Source organism: Nipponia nippon, unplaced genomic scaffold (genome assembly GCF_047370975.1).
Source record: "Nipponia nippon isolate SJK-2023a ecotype South Korea unplaced genomic scaffold, ASM4737097v1 scaffold_2, whole genome shotgun sequence".
In the NCBI taxonomy this organism is placed as follows: Eukaryota; Metazoa; Chordata; class Aves; order Pelecaniformes; family Threskiornithidae; genus Nipponia; species Nipponia nippon.
In genome coordinates this window covers 111,546,861-111,568,228 of record NW_028262336.1, presented here as the reverse complement: position 1 = coordinate 111,568,228, position 21,368 = coordinate 111,546,861, and the positions used below count along the sequence as shown (strand labels likewise).

Here is a 21,368-nt window from a genome sequence, read left to right as displayed (position 1 = left end):
AGTTGATGTTGCATTTGCTGATGAATTAAAGTGTCAAATCCATTTATATTTTATCACTTTGGAAAAGAGGACTAAAATGGTACAACTTTTATTTAAACATGAACTATACTTCAGAGAAGTACGAACAGGTCTGAACACTGATGTACAAAATTTTGAATGCACTTTCAATGGTTACAAATGGCTTAAGATAACGTTTATGGTAAAGTATACATATGGGGAAATTGCACAATACAATTAAAACATGAAGGAACTTCCAGGCAAAGTAATGTGATTTTGTATTTAATTCATTTATAAAAGCCCATTTTAAAAAGTTACTTCAAGTATTAAACTATAAATGGCAACATGTTTTCTCTGCGCATAGGACTAGTCCTATCTGTAACATACAAAAAAATACAATAAATGTGTCATCATTACATGAATCTTTTACACTTCACCTCAAACTTAAGTACAGCTCATTACAAGTTTAGGCAGCACAATTAAAAATAACTATGTGAAAGTGGAACAGCTGGGACATTGTGATTAGTGCAAATGTTGATGACCCCTGCAGGCAAATACAAAAATAATTGCAGAGGTAACCCAGGGATGTTTAATTCATCAAAGTTAAAAAGAAGACGGGGAGAGGGGACAGACTTAACAGCAGGAAAGCTGCCTCTTCCTGTGATTTTTTTATGATTGTAAATTGTCGTTCAGAAAGATGAAAGTTTCTCACAATAAAGCTGACCACAACAGGAGAAATTCGAGAGGAACATGCTAAGCATGTAAGTTGGCAGCTAAGCAATGTAAACGGACGGGGATCTGCGCATCACCGTTAATAATGCTTTGGTGCCAACAAAGGTGATCCCAGTACTTCATCCCCAACACATCTGCTTGACTGCTGAGCATGTGCTCTCTGTCTCTTGGGGCAGGGGGTGGGAAGAAAGATGGGGAACCCCCCAAAAAACAAAGAAAGCAATTCTGTAAACATTATCAGACTTACTACCTAATGGAAACAAGATTCAAGTAATTGCCGCAGAAAACAAACAGCCAAACACACCAGTTTTAATCGGCATTAAAACTAACCACAACTTGCAGCTTCATTACATTTCATGGGAGTCATGTAATTAAGAAAAACGCATATAAAAAGCTGTCTATATATACAAAATAAATTGATAAAATGAGTGTAGTAAATGTGATCAGTATTATAACAAATCACTTCATATGCAGCTGCTCTCTTTGGTGCCATTTAGGGATAGAAGAGCCTCTGACGTTGCATACCTAGCTATTTTTTAGGTCCTATGAAAGGTGCCTTCTTGATCTGCACTTACAATTAAAAAGTAGCCGCTATTTGGAGCCTCTGTAAACGTATACCTGAATCTCCCAATTACGTACAATTTTAGATGGTGTCCTCAGAGAACATATAGTATGAAGCTCAAAGTTGCTTTTTGTTTTTGGTAGTTTTGGTTTTTTTTTTTTTTTAGTTTTCAATAAATATGGTCAGTCAGTGCTCCAGATCTAGGCAGCTCTGGTTAATTTATATCAGAATCAATGCATCCCTTGGTAAATCTGCCAGACACTAACACTGCTGCAGATGCTGCTTTTTTCCCCTCCTCTTGGGGCTCTGGTGAGCTACAACCAGACCATACTTCAGACAGATCAAGAAGTTCTTTGAGTGGATATCGAACAGTATTGAACTTAACCAAACCTTCCAAACCCCAAAAGGTTATTTACAGTACAGAAGAGCCACACAGGATCAAACGAGGGAAGAAACAGTACCTGAAAACTGTGGGCATTTAGCACTCTGGAGAACAGGACCAGTTTCTAAGCATAGCATACCAAAAGTAGCTTGGTACCTGCGAATTCCACCCTCAAGAGCCAGCTTTAACAAAAATGTTACCATAATTTCTACTCAAATCACTAAAAATAAAAGTGCCCGAACTCCCTCTAAAATAACCCTCTGAATATTTAAAGTGGAAGTTTTCAGTCAAAGGCTTAGGATGCATCTAACTTGTGACACTACAATCTCAGGATAATACTGTAGGAAATGGGTTGTGACAGAAACCTACACCTCCTCCTGCTCTCTTCCCGTAATATGCCTTTGGTAGGAGCAGCAGCGATGTGTACGTCGTACAGTCTGTGAATAAATGGTCATAAGAAAAAAATAGTCTTAGCTGTGTAGTTTTAAGTACTCTTTTCTATTTATGGATCTCCTTGCCTCATCTTCACAGGGACAGGTTTATCATCTCAAGACATTTCAGAAATGTCAAGGGGAAATTGCACTGAAATCTTACCCTACGTGTCAGGCTTCTGTCCTCACACTGGGAGTTTAATGTCATTTTGTGTACATGACTTGTGTGTGTATGTGGATTTTTTTTTAAAGAAAAAAGCAGTAAGAAATACTAAAGCATAGTTTCTAATTCCAGCCAATGTCAACTATCCTACAGTAACTACAATACTATTTATAGCTTGCAATAGTAATTATTTTGATGGATCTAAAAGCTTAAGGGCTGTTATTTTTAGTGACAATCTAGGTATTTTCAAGACTTGCTGATACAGAGTAGGTTAAAGCACAAAACCAGCATGTACAACACGACCCAGCACCCTAACCAGTTGTTTTCTCAGGATCCCTCTCCCTTCTGACCACCTCCTGAACAGGTAGGGCTGCTCTTCTTGCTGCATTTACTGAAGTTTTCAGCTCTTCAGTGCATGGGCCAAAAGGAGCAACAGCTCCTGGAGCACCCCTACAGCCCCCCTGCCTCTGCCGGCAGCGATACCCAAGTCTGCTTGCGACTCCACAGCCACACAGCTGTTTGTCCTCACCAACTTCTGAATTCCTGGCTTGCTCCCTCATTTTGCCTATCCGCCTCTTTGATACAGCACCGAGTGCCCTTGCTTATGGCTAAGGAGCTGTCAGGACAGAACTCTGACAGACGGAACAGAAGACGCTGTCCCGCCGCCTTAGACGTGATCCCTTCTCCACAGCCAGGGCTTGCCAGGAAAACCCAACCCCCCATCCCACTCACTGCTGGGCCCTTAGAGTTCATCAGTACAATTCCCTTAGAGAACTTAATTCCTTTATATCAGTCTGGGGTTTCTCTTAGTAATCAGTTCCCCAGTGGGGGAAAAATGGTGGGTGGTGAATTTGGAAGGATCATATTTGAATAATTTTATTATGTTTCATATTCGTCAAAGTGACTTTTCAGTAATGCCTGCTTTTACACCAACAGTAACTCTGGCCTCAAGAGTATCCTAAGCACACAGCTCTCCTCCCTTTCTCATCTGAAACATGAGAAAAATCCCCAAAATGTACCCATAATCTGTATAAAGATGTCAGAAACATCAGCGCTTCATGAAAAGCCACAAAAATGCCCGTCAGATATACAAATAACTGGTTGCAGAAGACCAGCGCCTGCGAGAGAACAGACATGGAGTCAGCCCAGTCTGTTCACTTGCAGTTTTTCCTGACTTAAGAAATCAAACTAGTTATACTGATGTTAGCCTACAGTATATATACATTCATATGGGGGTATATCAAGCACTTTGGGGGGCAGGGAGAAGCAGAGACCATATTGCTGAATCAGTGATATTCACCATATTAGAGACATAGATTTTGCTTATATTTCTGCTAGACAATGACTGTCCGTGTATGTGTTACCTCAGCTGTAATACGCTGATGCAGTACACGCCAGATGATACCCTGGGCTCTCCGTTACAGTTCCACCAGTGTTTGGGGCTGCAAATTCTGGTATCCAGAACAAGCCGTTTGAACTTCAGTCTCTGTTGTCTTCCCCAAGAAATTTTGCTGGTGCAGTACTGCTGAGAGCTTATATTCAGGTGAACACTTCTCACTTGACATATGAGAAGAAAAAGCTAAAGCTTTCAGATTAATGTGTAGGAAATGTTTTTGTAAGGTTTGAAATTAGCAAATGCAAAATTTCTTGTACAAAGTTTGAAGAAACATTCTGCAACTTTTATAAAATATGCAAGTTTGGACCATTACCTCTGTCTCAAGAACGTCCAACAGTGACCAAATCACGTTCATAGGTTCTCAAAGTGTTGTTGTTCTAGAAGATTAATATTTAACAAAAATTTATTATTTCCAAAGACAAAAAAATACTTGTTTTAAACCTTACAATATATTTGACACCTTAGTATCTCCATCATAAACATATTTGACTTAAGTAGCAATCACTCTGGGGGAGAAACCAAACAGGTTCTTTTGGTCCAGATCATCAATGCGGCTCCTACCTTCAGTCTGTATCAGAAGGGCTCATGTCTATTTGTAATCAGCATCAGCTGAACATCAGAAACGTTACAGACAGGAGAATAGTATTTGTCACTTTTTCCGGGTGCAAAATTCTAATACCACCCAAAGATGAGTTAGCAGTCTTCTCTACAGAGGAGTGAGGGGGAAAGAAACTCCTGTTGTTTGCTGTAGGTCTTGAGCTTAGGATGGACTTTATTCCTCGCACAGGAAACAATTTTGCGTTTTGTGAACAGGTACATCACTGCACAAAGCATTCAATCTTTAGCAATTTCAGCATCACGCAAACTGGACTTGAAAGTGGCAGACTAAAGCATACAAATTTTCAGTGTGTTAACACAGATGTATGATCCAACACTAGTTTTCTTGTAAGTACTTGGTATTTGCTTAAATGGTACTTTAGAACCAATAAAAACTTGTGCCTTTATTAAAAAGATAAAACAAAAGTATAAAACAGTATTTATAAACCATCAGGAGTCCCACAGAACAAGCAGTACTCTTCCAGTTCCATTTTCTAACAACACACAACTGCAATAAGGTTTTTCTCAGGGGTACCTTACCATTTTGTTATTGCCTCATACAGAACACTGCAGACATTAACAGAAAATGTAGCAATTGTTAATTCCTTTTTGGATTGGCTTTTCTTTGTATGCTGATAGACAATTGTTGGAAAGTAATAATCCACGTTTTTTCGACTAAAAAACGAGTTTGCTTCTTTGAGCTCTGTTCTTGATATGGTTAAATAAATCAAGTTAAAATGATGAGGGGGCTCAATCCTATAGCAAAAAAGCAAAACCCAAGTAAAAGGCTTTTACGTTGTTGGCATTGCCTTGCTCCACAGTACAGCTAGTAGAAGGAATCCTCAGTCCTGAAAGACCTGGAGAGCTATGGTCATGGGGTAGACAGGTTACTAGGAAGCGGGGAGAAGACATCATCCAGTCCCTTCCCCATCACCTGGTGTTTGAACTATGTATAGTCACACTTCAGACTCACTGGCCATGCTCTCTGTTGGTTTTTCTTTTTTTCCCCCTCTTTTTTTTTTTCTTTTTTCTTTTCCTTTTTTCTTTCTTTCTGTACCTCAGAGACCTGCTATGGAAGCGACTTCTGCAGTGCCTAAGGTATGACGTTTGCCCGTGGGGAGGCAGGAGTCTTTGCAATCTACCCCCACCACTGCAGCATAACAGAAATGCATAGTTCCCACTCTGGACCTTGTGCATCCAAGCAGGGCACTTCAGGATTTGGCCCTTTGGTAGCAGTATATAATTCAGTGTTGCATAAATGCACATTAAGAATCTTAAGGCATCTGTCTTAACTTCCCTGCTCTGCAATAGTGCTTACAAGAATCCATTGTACTGTGCAGAAACTTGAATTTCTTGTCTCTTCCTAAAATGTTCATGTTCCATTTTTACTGATCAACTTCTTCCAAAGAAAATTAAGCAATATTCAAGCACAAAATGTGTTGCAGAAACCTAGTGAAACAAAAAAGGTAATTAGTGGAATTATACCATTAGCGTTGAAAACAGATCATAGTGCATTGCAAGAATGCAGCTAGGCAACATGTAATTTACAGACTCCTGATTCAGGACAGCAGTTAAGGTAACTTCAACTCATAATTAGCCCTCTGGGAGGTGTGGGGTTTTTGTTTTAAACCTCTTATGTTTTAGAAGATTATGTACACTAAGAATATCAATCCATCACCACTGACCTGTGGCTAAAGTCTCTTGGATCCCTGATTGGCAAGAATTGCTCATTCATTTTGGATTACATTGATAGATATGGGGACACAAATGATATTTGCTTAGGTGAGGCTGGGGCACTGCTGGCTGGGAGACTGGTCGTCTTTTGCAAATCATGCTCTTTTCCCTAGAATAATCTGGGAATTTTACTCGTCAGACATAACTTTGCTTCTGCTGTGTGTTATAGGCATACAATTGAAAAATACAGCTATCAGTCTGTTCCAGGGTATATGACAGTGCATGGAACAGATGCTGGATCTCACAGCTATTGCATAGTTGCTTACAATTGCAGGGAGTCTGGAATTAACCACCTTGGCCTACAGAAACTGTGATCAAATCCAACTGAACTCAGAATGGCTGAAACATTTTGCTATGGAGTTAACCATTTTTTGGGATAACACATACCAAAATGCTTTTGTGTTGGGTGCAATTATGCACTATTAATTTATACAACTTTTAAAAGCACAGCAGTTTGGGCAAGCGCGACACAAGGTACACCGTCTTCCTTTATTAAGTTTGGCCTGACTTTAGGAAGAGAGGGAAGATAGAAAGGAAATTCATCCCAAGCTATTACCAGTTAATTGTCTAGCCTAAGCCAGTCACTTATGCTCCCTCTCTAGGTCAGTGGAAAGAAAGATTAAGACCTTTCTGTAATACCCTATCAAAGGCTGCTGGGATGAACTGCTCTCAGAAGATATCTATTCCTTTCTATGAAGAATAAAAAAGCCTTAGTAACCTGTTTAGATCAGATTAGTTTTTATACAGCTGAAAGGAGTCCCTTGCTGGGACATTCATTTGCACATTTACATAAAGTGTTAAGAAAAGTTGCGAAGGGAAAAACTCATCATTGTTGGGCTCTCGAGTAGGTTTTTCAGAAGTACCACTAACTAGTCTAATTTTGGCTTTGTACAAGTTTACACTGAGCAGTGTGACCAACATCAGTCAAAACATCAAACCATCCCCCACAAAGACTGTTTAGACAGATTTTTTTTCCTTGAAAACAAACCAAAAAACCCCCCCAGAACAATGATTCTAGGTCAGAAGGCTTATTTAAAAAAGAAGAAAAAAATTTAAGTGATCCTAAAATTAGTGAGCTCACAAAACTCAAATATTGTGTTTTCTTTCCAAAGAAAATGGGAATTCCTTGCAAGTTCTGCCTCCCATTTTTTTTTGGAAGAAAAAAGAAAAAGAAGGGGGGAAAGGCAGAGTGCGTGAATAACTCAGCCCTCAGCATCTACGGTTGCTAGTTGTCCAAATAAGCTTTATTTCTCTTCCAGAGAGAACAATTTAATGGGAGATTATAAGCTCACCACAGTATGAAGTCAACATAAAAGAAGTCTAATTTAGTCACTGGAAATACACCACGGGAAATCTTCATATATGCAGCAGCACTCACTGTACTTCCTGAATGCAAAGTGCGTGCCGAGCTCTTACATAAAAGATCACCGTCAATTCCAAGTGTGACGAAGCAGTCCATATGCAGACACCTATATTTACCTATTGACCTTCGTTCCTCATGCGCGCACAGCTTCTTAAAGTCTAAGAGCAGAGCACTGCACACCAATATACGATTAAGAAAAAGACAGTTAAGGAGCTGTTCCTTAAGAACAGCGCTTCCTCAAGACAGGACTTCATCTTGAAATTGCCTATTTAGCAGATTAGATTCTTTTCCCTGGTCAGGTAACAAATCCAGCACTACCCACTTCCATCTAAATGACAGGATTAGTCTGACTCATCTCGGATCTAGCCAGCCCGTGTTTCCTGCACTGCAAGATTACTCCCATTCTTGTCTTCTGGACAGCCATTCTGAGTTTTATTTAGACTTTTCTATTAATCATCCAACATCAGAGGACTCCTCTGCATTCCATGACTAGTGACTTTTGACTTCAAGATGCCTGTTTTAGTATACACACATATACAGAAATGGCAATCAATTATGTTGGTCTTACCTGTTTCTCACTGAGATGGTTGGTTAGTAATAAGCTGAGATCAGCTTTCCAATGAAACTATAATATGCTTTTTCGCACCTAAAATGTGAGAGAATCTCAATTATGTGTGTTTGCAGATTTGCACAACAAATAGCAAAGACTTTAAACCAGAAAGCACATTTATCGTGCTGCGCCTATTTTAGAAAAATTTTTTCCTCCCCCAAATCAAACATAAAAAGATCCAAAATCTCAGAACAGGAAGTGCAAAACCAAGAATTATCTATCCATTACCTTAGTATAATAACTCGTTTTGGAGCAGAGCATGAGACACAAATTAGCCTTAACTTCTAAACCTGCTGACTTCATTCTATGGAACAAATATTCTTCTACTTGACTCCAATCAATTCCTAAGGACTTTTTAGGCCTAAAAAAACCAGAAAAACCCACCACAAACAAAACCACAGAATCACCAGATGTGCTGCAGTGCAGGCTACCTGATTTAACATTTTCTTCTTCAGGGCCACTTTCCACCCACTGACTGTCACTGGCTAGCAATCGATTTTGTGATTCACTGAGTGGTCGAGTAGGAAAGGACTGATTGGCTCCAGAGCTGAAAAGTAAACAAAGTCAACAGGAATTCTGTAATAGCAGTAGCTGCTTATTTCAGACATTTGTAGAGTAGTGAAGTTACTTAAGAGCAAAGCAAACAAAAAAAAACCCCTCCAACTAAAAATGGCCCCTGGCCCCCCACCCTAATTCTCCTATAGGCTTGTTCCAGTCATCAATCTAAACCCTTACCTGACACAGGCCACTCACAGAAAAAAAGCACGGATTGACAGACAAGAAATGGCATACTGACAACAATGCTACTGCTACACAGTTAAAAAGAAAACCTAACCAGTACTGACTGGGAGAACAACCTAATGCCATCTTATCCCATCAGTAAATGCTAGGGCCTTCTCCTGAACATCTTCCTAATGCAAAAGGATACTCTGCTGTTTGCACAAGGGTCCTGCTCTTGTGTAAATTCCACAGGTTACGTTGCACTGGAAGCACCTTCTTCTCAGTATTGCCTTGGAACCTCCCTAATGCCCGGTAACTCAGGTGGCTGCTGTTGACAACAACTTTCAGGTACAAATTCACCAAACTACACAGAAGATTTCTAAAACGGCAAATGTAAACACCCCCAGAAGTGTCACATACTCCCGTGTCTTTGAATCTAAAGTATGCTTCCTGAAAATACACTGAAGATACAAAACATGCAAATTTGGAGGGATAAAACGTAACGAGCTACGCCCCCCGCCCCAGTGCTAAAACCCAGCAATAGCCACAGTGATCTACCTTTCTTGCAAACTGTGTCTCAGCATCCCTTGTTTAAGCATGCTGGAGGAGGTGAAATACAAATAATACCTTGCCTTTCTCTCATTCAAAAAAATACCTTAAACTTTTTTTCCATGGACCATTATTCAGCCTTCCCTAGGACTTTTTTGCTTGTTGTTAAGAGCCAGTAAGCTCTCTTAATTTCTGTATTACTGTTTCCTTAGAGCCATATTCTCTGTTATAGGTCAAAACCAAGAAACAGACTTTCTGCATCAAGCAGCACCATTTTTTAGTCTTGATGCATTCTGTCCTTCTCTGAAGACTTAGAAACTCACTCTGAAGATGACAAGAAGTATAAAAAATTAAAAAAAGAATTTTGAAACAATTTTTTCTCCAGATGAAGTACAGAACAGTACAAAAATCAGTATCTTAAATGCTATAGTTACCTTTTGGCAGGTTCATTTTGGCTTGAGACAGTAAGTTGCTCTGGATCCATAATCACCAAACGAGTTGGAAAGTTACACCCGTCGCCCAAACTAAATTGGAAACAAAGATTCAAATCACTGTTTGTAGTTGACTTAAATGATCTGAACGAGTACCCATGCAAAAGGCAAACGCTATAGACTCGAATCAATTACTTGAGTGCAGCGCTGAACTCCAGACTTGAGCAAGGCAGTTCTACAACTAAGCTAGATGATCAGTTAATTAAATCTTGGAGCTCAACTGATTCCCATCCTATCACTCAGTGTGGATCGCTGCGCACAGCACTAGTCTATGTATTTCAGAAACATCACTGTGTTTCTGTAGACCGAAGCCCTAGTCTTCCCCAAACCACTGTGCACACGTAGTCAGACTATCTGGTCTTTACAGCCCCAGACGCTGTAGCATAAATAATGCTCTGGTGGCCATGCCTTCCCCTCTGCCCATCATTTTAAGGTTAGCTAAGCCTTCTTTTAAAGCAAGTTTAATCAGGATAAAACGTGGTGGCAAAACAGACTGATCTATCTACAATATAGCTTCTGTCTTTAAGCGCATGAAAAGTCACGGTAGTTGAGGAAACAGCTGAGGCAACTTAAGATCTTATTACCTCTGCAGTTTGCTACTGGACCTCAACTTCACAAATGGGTTCACCAACATTTTAAACTGATACACAGCCCCCCAAAAAGCAGCGTTGAAACACAGCTCTTACTTTGTTCTGCTGACTTTTGGGAGTGGTGGGAGTGGGCAGCAGGTCACTCTTGCTTCATTCAAGCTTCTCTGATGCTTGTCTGCAAGTCCCTAACACTCTCTCAGCTGAAGTTTTAACACCAGTATTTTGCATCATATGAGAATTTTTTTTTTGCACTGCTGCTTATTTACATGCACTTTCTCAGGCTGCTTTCAATACTGAAACTGTCATCTACAGCAAAAGGAAAGCTGTCAAGTGTTTTCAGGGGTGTTTTTAAACTGGTGGTGTTTTGATGCAGCTGAAGTTCAAGCATTTGGATCTCCTCCGAGTTGCTGATTTCTGCTTTATAATCAGACACTAATACTACCACCAAAAGGCGTACAATTTTTGTAATACACTTCTCAAAGCTTTCCAAACTTCTGTATTTAGAGGGCCCTTGTCAATGAGGCCCTTGTCTCGAAATGAAAACCCTGTGCAGAGTTTGCTCTGTTTTCTCCTGCACATTTTCCCTACACCAATATTCATCGTGAGGGATTTACAAGCTGGCTTTTCAGTTGTGCTTTATTTCTCAGGAGAAAGGGAAGCATGGTGAAAGTCATGGAATCAATTTATTCCCCAATTCATTCCCATTCAGACTGAATACCTGGTAAAGATAGGGAGTAGCCAATACTTCTTTTCATCTCCAAAAACTTCCCTCAGATTTTTGCTGCATCCAAGAGAAAAGCCATTTTTATCAGGGCCATTTCGAAATGTGGGTGCACGGAATGTTTCTGTAAAAGAAAAACATGCAGTATCTCTAAAGCGATAAGGAGTCAGGGAAGACGAATAAACAGACTCAAACTTCTCTATTGTGAAAACGGTGTTGGGCAAGCTGAGACGATCTTGATATGCATTGGGGGCGGGGAGGGGGGAGAGAAAAAGAGTCACATCAAGTAATCAGCATTGAAAAAAAAAAAAATCACAGGGTTAATGACCAAAATAGAAATGAAAGGTAAGAAAGTCACATAAGCAGAACACTCATCTTTTTACATTTAACATAAGGTCTGAGACAGAGCTGAGTACCATCAGCACGCCAAAGATACCACATCCCTTATTCACGGATTGCTAGCTCTCTCTTTGGCCTGTGAAGCCACCTTTGAGCAGAAGACTTCCTCTTCTAGAAGCAATTTACCATAAGCACTACTGGACCTAAACCCATACAGGATAGTTTTTTCTACTTCTGCCAAGGTCTGAAGTTGAATTAAGAGCATCCCGTGGTATCAGAGAAAGATGAGATCTATTATATTAGAAATACAGACACACCACGAACTGTAGCAAACCACCACCATTTTTCTGGTCAGTCCAATTCCACCCTTGGCCAAGAACTGAGAAGACTCACTGCTCTCCCCATACCAACAGCTTGTCTTTTACGATCATGATCCAGAAAGTAAATAAAGTACTGACTGTGTTGCCAATTATGACCGCTGACTTTTGGGCAAGGAACATGCTAAAATTTTCTTCAAAGCTAAAAAAGAGACTGTGAATATTCCTTAGCTGTAGATATGTCATAAGAAAAAGGACTCAAACAATCCTCCTGCCAAGCAATCAAAAAAATTCCTTTTCCTCCATCAAAAAATTCCAGCAAGCTGAAAATTATTTCACTTTTAATCAACCCACTTATTTTTGAGGATAAAAATTAAATTTCCATTGAAAGGTATGAGATTTTGACTTATTCAGTTGTGTGGACCCACCAGTCCCTGTCCCCCCACCCCACAAAAAAGACTTTCAAAAATGCTTTAGCAAGAACTTCAGATATTTTAGCTAATGCACGTAACTCGCTTATGCTGGTAAATGCCATTTAAAACACTTAGGCATAGAAATTATGGGAATCTCTTTTATTATTTAGGAAAGGTGCATCAGTGTTTCCATTTTTATCGCACTGCTTTTACCAGCCACTTCCTAATAGTGAGGTCCATTTTATTTCACAGGATTTAAGAATACTCTTTTGGATGTAGTTCAAAATGTAGTATGTTCATATACAGCAGAGCTTTCACCCTGGTTGGGGCCACCCAGCTACTTAAAGTATTAGAACAACAGGGTTACTGGCAAGTAACAATTGCATTACATACTTAACACTATATAAAAACACAACAAAAATGCACGTGCCCTCAGAGGTCTCAAAAATACAAACAAAAGAAATTAACATTCATCATGAATCCAAATGCTTAACTCCAGCAGAGGACCCCTACACATGCTTCTTTTTCCCATATGTTTCACCTTTAATTACTTTCATCAAATTGCTTCTTATTGCACAATATTTAAAAATTACGTTTATATGTGATGGCATATCCTGTAGGCCTCCCATTCTCATCAACATAAGTTGATAAGGTTTTCTGGACAAGGAACAGTTCCATATTCTAATTAACTGACCTATGGTTGATCTGTTTTTGCCAACTAGCCAGCAGTGGTAGCTGAAGAGTGACAGTATGCTGATGAAGAACATGGCTGCCACAAAGAAAAGGAACAGCACGTGGAATTTTGCATGGGTATCTGGCAATTCATTCTGAGGAGAAAGAGAGAAAGAAATTAATACGTTAACACTTTTTAGCAACTAATGCAGTATTGTCGCTAAACATTTTCCGCCGCACCCATTCTGCTATAGGTCTTTCACCTCACTTTTCACAAAGAAAAAAAAGCACAAGCCTGGCTTTCCTTTCATGTCATGTTAAAACTGGTATACAACAGCATTTAAAGCTGATAGGTACCCCTTCCACCTGAGTTTAGTAGCATGAGTGTATATGTTCATCTGTTAGTTTTTAAATGCACAGTAGGGGGGCAAGGAAAAAAATTTCCTCTGCTAGAAAAATGTTAACTGTGCAGCCACAGACAAAGAGACACAGGGAAAACATGTCCAAAATCACTTTCTTTGAAGGGAAGAAAATACAGCAAAAATGTCCAAACCCTTTCCTGGCAAGGTAATAATACTGAACCTACTTTTGAACTGGTGTAAGGACCATAAAAGGGAAATGGCTGTCATATTGTGTTTCCAAGACTGAACAACTCCTAGAAAAGACCTGAGACAGATCTTCAATTTTTTTGTGATCTCTAAGGTTTAGGCAACAACCAGCATGTACCTAGCAAAACAAATTTGCGATGTCTGATGAGGCAGAAGTGATTCACCAGAAGGTCTACACGAGAAACAACAATTTCAGTACAACCGCCATATAAAAAAATAACCTCCCACCCATATTGGATAGTCGATTCCACCCCCAACCCCAATTATTTTTAGGCTTGCACTTTCAAGAGGCCAATGGGATTTGCAACAATACTATTCCAGTTCTAGATCCTCAAAAATCACTGTATTTTAAGTAGTTGACCTTTAACAGCACTATGAAAGCAGAGAGGCTATTTTTCTTTCAGCTGTTTAGGTAGCATTATTGCCATTACTTTTTCCATTAGCTCATTCAGTATACCCACTTATCTAAGGCTGATTTTTTTTTTTAGACTAAAACACATTTTAATTAAGATCAAGTGCACATAGGTATATCTATATCCCTGTACACTGCCTATACTCATAGGCAACAGATTACAAGTCTTCCTCCTTCTGTGATGGTGTAAATAGCTACCATGAATGACTGAAAAATTATGGTAGGAACAGTATTTCAATAATTACAGCAATATTGGAGTTTACCTTTGGACAATTCTCTGCAGCTTTCCTGCGGCAAAGCTTTGCGCAAACAAAGACAATTTATTAAACACCAGTATTACGTTAAGACGAAGCGTTTGAGAACAGCACAGGCTTTGTTAAGAACGAAACGGTTGGTGTGCACATGTGCCCTGGGACGTGCTGAGTTCCAACGCCCATCAGCAGCCTTAGCCCCCGTTCTCCAAGAGATTGGAGGAGAGACTACGTAAGAGGACACTACTAACTTCCAAGGCATGAAATTTTCTACCAAAGCACAGAAGTATTGCTATTCAGATTGTAGCTGGATCACTTTCAAGTGGTTCCTCAGCTTGAACAGCATGACTACACCAGGTGCATTCTTTGCTAGTTGTTTCCATCACAAGTAAGGTTGATGTGAATATTCTGTATGATGAAACCATTGATAAAGGTCTGAAAAGCTCAGAATACTCCAGAGGTATAAAGCAATGGCTTATAAATCACAAAATCTTTCTGACTTCAGAATATATCTATGACCATTAGATGTAGTTTCAGTCAAAACCATAAAAAAAAAAAATTGCTATTCTTTGCACTATTTTCTTTGTTTAAAAAAAAGAACCAATAACACATCAGTACAGTTTTTCTTCTTTCCAATATCCTTCAATACTGAGATATGTTTGTGGGATGTATCTTTAGCATAACATCTGAAATTGAACAAGTATTTAAGAAAATAACGCAAGAAACAGGAAAGCTTAGTTTAAATTAGCTTTTAAATTCCAAACTTTATACCTGAAGAGTGGTATTAGCCATCTTAGCTAAGATGCTAGCACTTAACGAATCTGTTGTAAGCAAGACGTATGGCTTTTAAGTTACATTAATCTGTGCAGAAAGCCTAGGGAGAGCCCAAGCATTTACCTTGGAGTTGGGCAGATATACACAGCATTTTCAAAAATGCTGGCTACCATGAGATCATGCTACAGTAAGCAAATGATAGAGTCCAGTCCAGAACTGCCATTTAAGTTCAGTTTCCTTATTTACTACTTGCTTTTTTGATGCAGTTTTGCTTAGACAGTTCGTGCAACAGTCGCTCTTCCCTCTGCTGTAGGGATATGTTGTGTTTTGTGATCCCATGAAACCAAGGCTAGCGAAATACATACTCCAATTGCTGCTTATTCCTAAACTTTATATTAAAGCTATGATGACTTTTCCTACCTCAGAGCACACTTCACTATTCCCCAGTTTCCTAATTAATTTTTGTAACCTCTATTTCTATGACTCTTTTGGAATTGCATATTTAAACAAAATAGTTCTCTATAAAGAATTCTCAGGCCAGTTGATTTTGAAGCTCAAAGAGCAGTAGCAGCTTAGTCTTTATGTTTTCTGTGGGCCAGAAAATCTAAGTTTATTTCAGTTGCATCTTCCTAAAACAGTAGCTCTATAACCTGGAGAAGGATTTTTTGAATTACGCATGATTAATCTGCATGATCCCCAGGGAGCATTTATCTCTTCAGACTACCCAGTTTCAGCCACTGGTTTTAAGTTCTTGAATGACAGTTGCAGAACTGAAGCATCTTTCAAAAAAGGCCAATTCCTTCCTGGAGAGAAGCATGCAGGCTTTGAGTGCATAAAACAGGCTTATTCACAGTTGTGTTCTAGCAGCAGTCTACATGCCACAGCACGTGAAAAGAGAGTGAAACTTCAGACATTAGTTATTTAAAATCATTATGCTCAGCAGCAGCACCAAGGAGAGACTTGCAGGTGAGAGAGCTGCAGAGCTTACAAAGGGAAGCAATTTACACAGTAAAATTTGGGCTACTTAGCACACGTAATAGACTGAAGCCAGTCATTATTCTAAAGAGTCACCTACAAACTCCTTCTCAAGCATAGAGTCATTTGAGCATGTATCAGGTCACAAAAAACCTCAAACAAAACCCACAACAAAAAAAGTGCTGTCAGAGCTTGACTCATTACTCATCTTTTAGCAGCTAGGTCTAGCATAAATCTAGAAAAAACTCAGAAGATCTGATATATGTCCTTATGTGTATATGCAAGAGGAATAACTTCTAACTAAGGATCTGGAATTGCCCTCTTTTTTTTTTTTTGTTTTGTTGGGGTTTGTTTGTTTTTGTTAATACAACCAAAGTTTTGGAGACGCGTGTGCCATCTACCCAGAACACATATCACATCCTTGAATTAGCTATACTCAGAATTGCCAAAATAATTTGGAGGACAATGAAAGACACTGAAAACAGCTGGAAAATATCCAGGTGTCAAGGGGGAGGGAGCACAGCAAGAATGAGAATAGATACAAATATACACTGGGAAGTACCACCATGCACTATGTAAACAAGGCATCACGGACTGGGCGTTCAGCCAGTGCTGGTGTTTGTGTCAAACACGTTTGGTTAAACTGAGGTTTTATCTGCTCATCTTTAACAACTTCCTAGGTAGGAAAAGAAATTTCATGAGCACAGGAAAAGTAGTTATGAGTATTTAAAAAAAAAAAAAAAAATCCGCATCAGTGTGTAAGCCTGTGGTAAACATTTACAGCCACTGTAGTTGTCCCACCACTGTATGAACAGTATCACGATCTTTCTTCAGCACTTCTGCATAAACCATGAAAGATGCTATGTAAAAGACTTGCATGTGCAAGAGAGAAACGCAAAGACTTTCTTCAAGAGGAAGAGTTAGGTAGGTGTGCATGTTTCACAATGTTTGCAAGTATCTGCATACGTGTGTTGTGTCTCTATGCAAGTATTATCAACAGTGCAAAACAAGGGATTGCTAAAATTTGTGCAGTTAGCATGTACACCTTCACAAACTCGTTACTACAAGTTCTGAAGTGACTGAGGCTACACTCCCCAAGAAGCAGTTCATCTCCTGTCCCAACACTGGATATATATATATAGCAGTTTGTTGCACACTTTCCTGAAAAACATCTATGAGGAAGCAAAAAAGAAACACTACCTTCTGAAGGTATACTATAACATTTCTGATAGTCAAGCTTTGGGGGAAAAAAACAACATCTAGAGAGCCTCAACAGAAAATGTCAAAACAGTGATCTGTCTGATGCCGTAGAGGACAAAGCTGAGCATTAGCAATATACTGAAGCAATCTACAGACAGCATGTGTCAGCAGTACTCCGCTCCGATATGGATACAGATGTAGAGAGAAACCTCCAGGCCTCTATTCTGCAGTCAACAGCACTTGCCTAACAGCTTACATACTACAGACATACTAAATTTTGCAAGCCTACATGATTATGGTGCTGCCACCTCTTCCTGGAAGTCCACTTTAATCAGGTTATTACAAGATCAGAGGAATATTAGCTTTGTGGAATGAGAGATTTAATATGAGTAAAGTGAGTCAGAGACCTACTCTAATGATAAGATCATGGCATCACCAGATTCTGTCTTGGAAGTAACTGGAAATGAAAGCAACAAGTGCACGCACACAACTACATTGTCTGTTGTCACATTTCAGAAGTAGCCTGTTCTTGCAGGAAGCATTTTTAACAACTAAATCATTTAAAAAAAAAATTGCCTCTTAAGTTTACTTCCTCTGCTCAAGGGTCCACTTCAATATCGTGTCCGATGGGCTTTGGAAGAACCTTGCTGCAAATGCTGGTATTAAATGTTTATTGTGGTCAGATGTCCTGCGGACTTTTGTTGCACTAACACTTACGAAGTGAGGTGACAAAGCAAATTCATTTTTTTTGCTCAAGCATTGACTGGTAAATATGTAAAAACGCATCTACAGTTTCATTAAAAATTGCATACAAAGCACTGGAAAGCAGCCCGGCAGATGTTTGGGAGTGGCACACTGGCAAATTAAAAAATTTAACTACTTAGCAGTCAAGCAAGACTGAACAGCAGAATCAGACCATTTCATTTGACATACCTGTCAAGCCACAGCTATGACTGATAAATACATTTATGGCTTTCATCTCACCCAATACTAACAGCTCAATTCCCACATAGTTCCTTGCTCTCCAGTGACAGGCCGCTATACAGAACCGAAACTAAGAGAAACAGTACTTTGGCAGATTAGACCCACAGGCTTAGCTGAACACAAACAAACATACTTTTTGCACCATTTATCTTACCTGTCTAATGCCAACTGTCTCAAAGTACAGCTCTTCTGAATACATGATCAAGCTTCTTTTACCCTGACATGGCAACATCTTTCTGCTCCAATAAAGATTATTTGTACAGCTACAGATAATGACTGCTTTCCCCAGTTACTTTGACAGCAACTAGCATCTAAGAAATATGTGCTGTTATTTACTTATAAAGACGTGATAGACAGCCTTCCACTTACAGTGATTTTTCCCATGCTAGATAATGGAAACTGATTACGGGAATTCTGATTCTCTTCTGCCTAGAGACAGGAAGGCACAGTACAAGGTTTTGGAGATAAAAGGGAACACCACCAGAAGCCACTCTGTTCAGCCTGGAATGTGACTAGAACAAAACTGATAGGAGGAATATAGCACTGATGTACAAGGATGGTTGCCCTTCACATAAATGTTATTAAATCTACTAAGATGCAGGTATGTGTATTGATCATTTGACAACTGATGATAGTTGAAAGGAAGATGTATATCATGAACACTGTACATATCTTAGCATTCTACCCATATCAGCTCGATAAAAGCCACTAGTATGAAGTTCAGATATGCCTATGCAGGGACTCCAAAACAGAGCTTGGTCAGTTCCCAAGAACTTAATCTGCCTTATCCAGTAGCAGATTATCCATGGACAAGTCTAGGAAGATACAAAATTGTTACTTATATTTCACATTTGTCAGTATTTTTATATATACATGTGTGTATACACACACACACACACACACACAAATATATATGCAATTGTTTGATATAGCCAGTTCTTTCTATATCTACATATCTATATCCAATAGTCTCAAAAAAAACCTGAGCTGTGCCACTTGATTTTCATGGAGCAGAGAAATTGCACAGTGTCCTCATCGGAACTTCTTCCCCCAATTACTCATCCTGGGCAGCGTAATACATTTAATTCATTAATATTTGGAAGGTTCTCCTGCTTCAGTCACTTCGACTGATGCTGTTAATGGTAATGAACTATGAAACAGAGTAAATGGTGAGTGACAACATGCTGATGCAGCCTCCAATAACACATGCAGGATTAAACAAATGAACAACAACAAAAAAGCCTTAGAACTTACTGTCCAAAACTTTATGAAGTACTGCAAGACTGTAGCAGCAACAAACAGACAGTACAGTAAGGAATACATTAAAAACAGGAGGAAGAATTTGTAGTTAGAAAATCCCACACAATTATTCACCCTAGAAGGAGGGGAAAGAGAAAGAGGTTACTACGATATACAAAAAATAAAATAAAACAAACCACAATACATTCAGCTTTTGCAGAGCATAACGTGTGTGATGTCAGTGGTATGTCCAAAACAGTCTGGCAGTAGTGTTTCAGAAGCATTTTAAGCCACCATTTTGAATGAAGTCTCTTTCCTCTGGCCAAATGATCTGGGCCCCTCACATAAATTTCACCCCCCACGAAGTTCTACAGGACAGGACATGAGCTGGCAAAGCATATGATACATACAGTCTGTATAGGAAGCGTCTCACACACTATGAACTAACTGCAGTCATCACGGAAGATAATATGAGCCTCTACATCAATTTCAGTGATGTTGCTTTGGTTACAAAAGCACCTTCAAGTCAACTACTGATAGCACTGTTTTTATAGTGACAGCAGATAATATTTTTACTGACTACCAGTGAATACATACTGCAGAAGAGCAACTGTCTGAGTGTGTCTTATGTATCATCTAGAATAAAGAACTGATTTTCACAGTGTGGTGGGTATCTCCTCTCCTGGTAATAATACCAAACTAAACGAAAGAAGAAATGCCATTTCTCATAGGTCTTGTTAATGCCAGGGTTTCTTTATATAAGGAGAAACCGTGTGATTTGGGCTACTGGGCCTACCACTCTATGGTGCAACACACATTAGGAACAAGATTTATTTTCACATATGAAAGCCTCAATAAATTCTGTGAAAATCAAGTTTTACTTCAAAGTTGCATTTTTGAAGCAGCATCTAATTCATCATGTTGGATCTAATTCATCATTATTATGCTGATTTTTTTTTTTTTATTTTTAGAAACTTACCATGGACAGTGGTGGTCCATTTTTAATACACATCTGAAAGAGATAATTTCCAGTAAGTTAAAGCAAAAAATACATTTTCTTTCTAAGACATGTACTTTTAGCTTCTACAGGTTCGGGTTTGAGGGTTTTTTTTGTTTGTTTGTTTGTTTTTTCTTTTTAAAGTATTTTGTCCCACTGTATCTTTTTCAAGTCCTTCTCAATCATGCCAATTCTTGGTATTATAGCAGCCATCCTTTCACCCAAAAGGACCAAGTGAGATTCAGAAGAGTTATGAAGAGATTTTCTTAAATTAACATGCAGAGCATTACTGAGCAACACCATGTAATAGTTCATTAAGCCACACTAGTTTTATGTGCACATTGAGAGAAAACAAATCCAAAGGACCCTTCAGAGTTGTGTGAATAAGATATGTTACCCTTCATTCACTTCAACTAACTCTACCTTAGGGCTATTTTTGCTACGTTTTTTTGTTTGCTGCTTGCTTGTTTGTTTTTTAAAGCTAATTGAGGAAAAGAGCAGCACAGTGAGTAATTTGAATAGTCCACATGCCGTTTTCATCCAGTTTTAGTATAAGGACAGATACTAGACGTTTCAGACACACGGACGTTCACTGTATTTGCTAATAAATTTGATTTTAGCCAAAAGATCTCTATTAGGTTCTTCAGTTAACTAGATTTCCTCAAGCTCAGCCTACTGAAGTCTCACTCATAGCCTCAGTCTTCAGTGCCCTTACAGACTTCTCTGATGATTCAGAATGAGGCTAGGGAATAGCAGTGATGTCTTTGAAATGGTTAAGGCATGTAATTGCACTGTCAATCTCTGAGATAAAGATTTTTAGCATTATTAGTAGCACACATCTGTTTCAAGGCTGCAGAAGCAAGATACAGTAAGAGACTTCTATAATAACCATTTGCTGTGCTGGTATCTCAGACCTGCCTTTCCTTACTTTCAATCGCCAATTTTTTTATTTTATTTTTTTTTTAATTAAGTGCAGTTTTACAAAGCTACAAGCAGGTTTCCTAAAAAGTTCTGCCACTTTGGACAATGGGGCTGCAATGATAATATTGCACCAACAGGAGGAACTTTGCTTTTTCATGAAATCTGTACTGAGGGTCTGAGAGAGGAACAAATAGTAAAACCTGCTGTTATGCAAGGGCTGACACACCA

The 21,368-nt window shown here is 39.0% G+C and overlaps 1 protein-coding gene across 3 annotated transcripts in view; it reads right to left on the bottom strand.

Annotated features, from left to right (window-relative positions):
• Positions 1-72: 72 nt before the first annotated feature.
• ZDHHC20 (zDHHC palmitoyltransferase 20) overlaps positions 73-21,368 on the bottom strand; it is a 49,067-nt gene continuing 27,771 nt past the window's right edge. For 2 of the 3 annotated variants that reach the window (XM_087756867.1, XM_087756866.1), the window contains 8 exons: positions 20,202-20,234; positions 19,238-19,358; positions 12,802-12,934; positions 11,036-11,162; positions 9,671-9,760; positions 8,399-8,514; positions 7,926-8,003; positions 73-5,709 (listed from right to left, as the gene is read on the bottom strand). In XM_087756867.1, coding sequence (XP_087612993.1) covers positions 7,966-8,003; positions 8,399-8,514; positions 9,671-9,760; positions 11,036-11,162; positions 12,802-12,934; positions 19,238-19,358; positions 20,202-20,234 — 658 coding nt within the window. In that variant the 3' untranslated portion in view covers positions 73-5,709; positions 7,926-7,965. The remainder of the gene's footprint in view (positions 5,710-7,925; positions 8,004-8,398; positions 8,515-9,670; positions 9,761-11,035; positions 11,163-12,801; positions 12,935-19,237; positions 19,359-20,201; positions 20,235-21,368) is intronic. The other variant, XR_015704624.1, reaches the window with a different exon arrangement.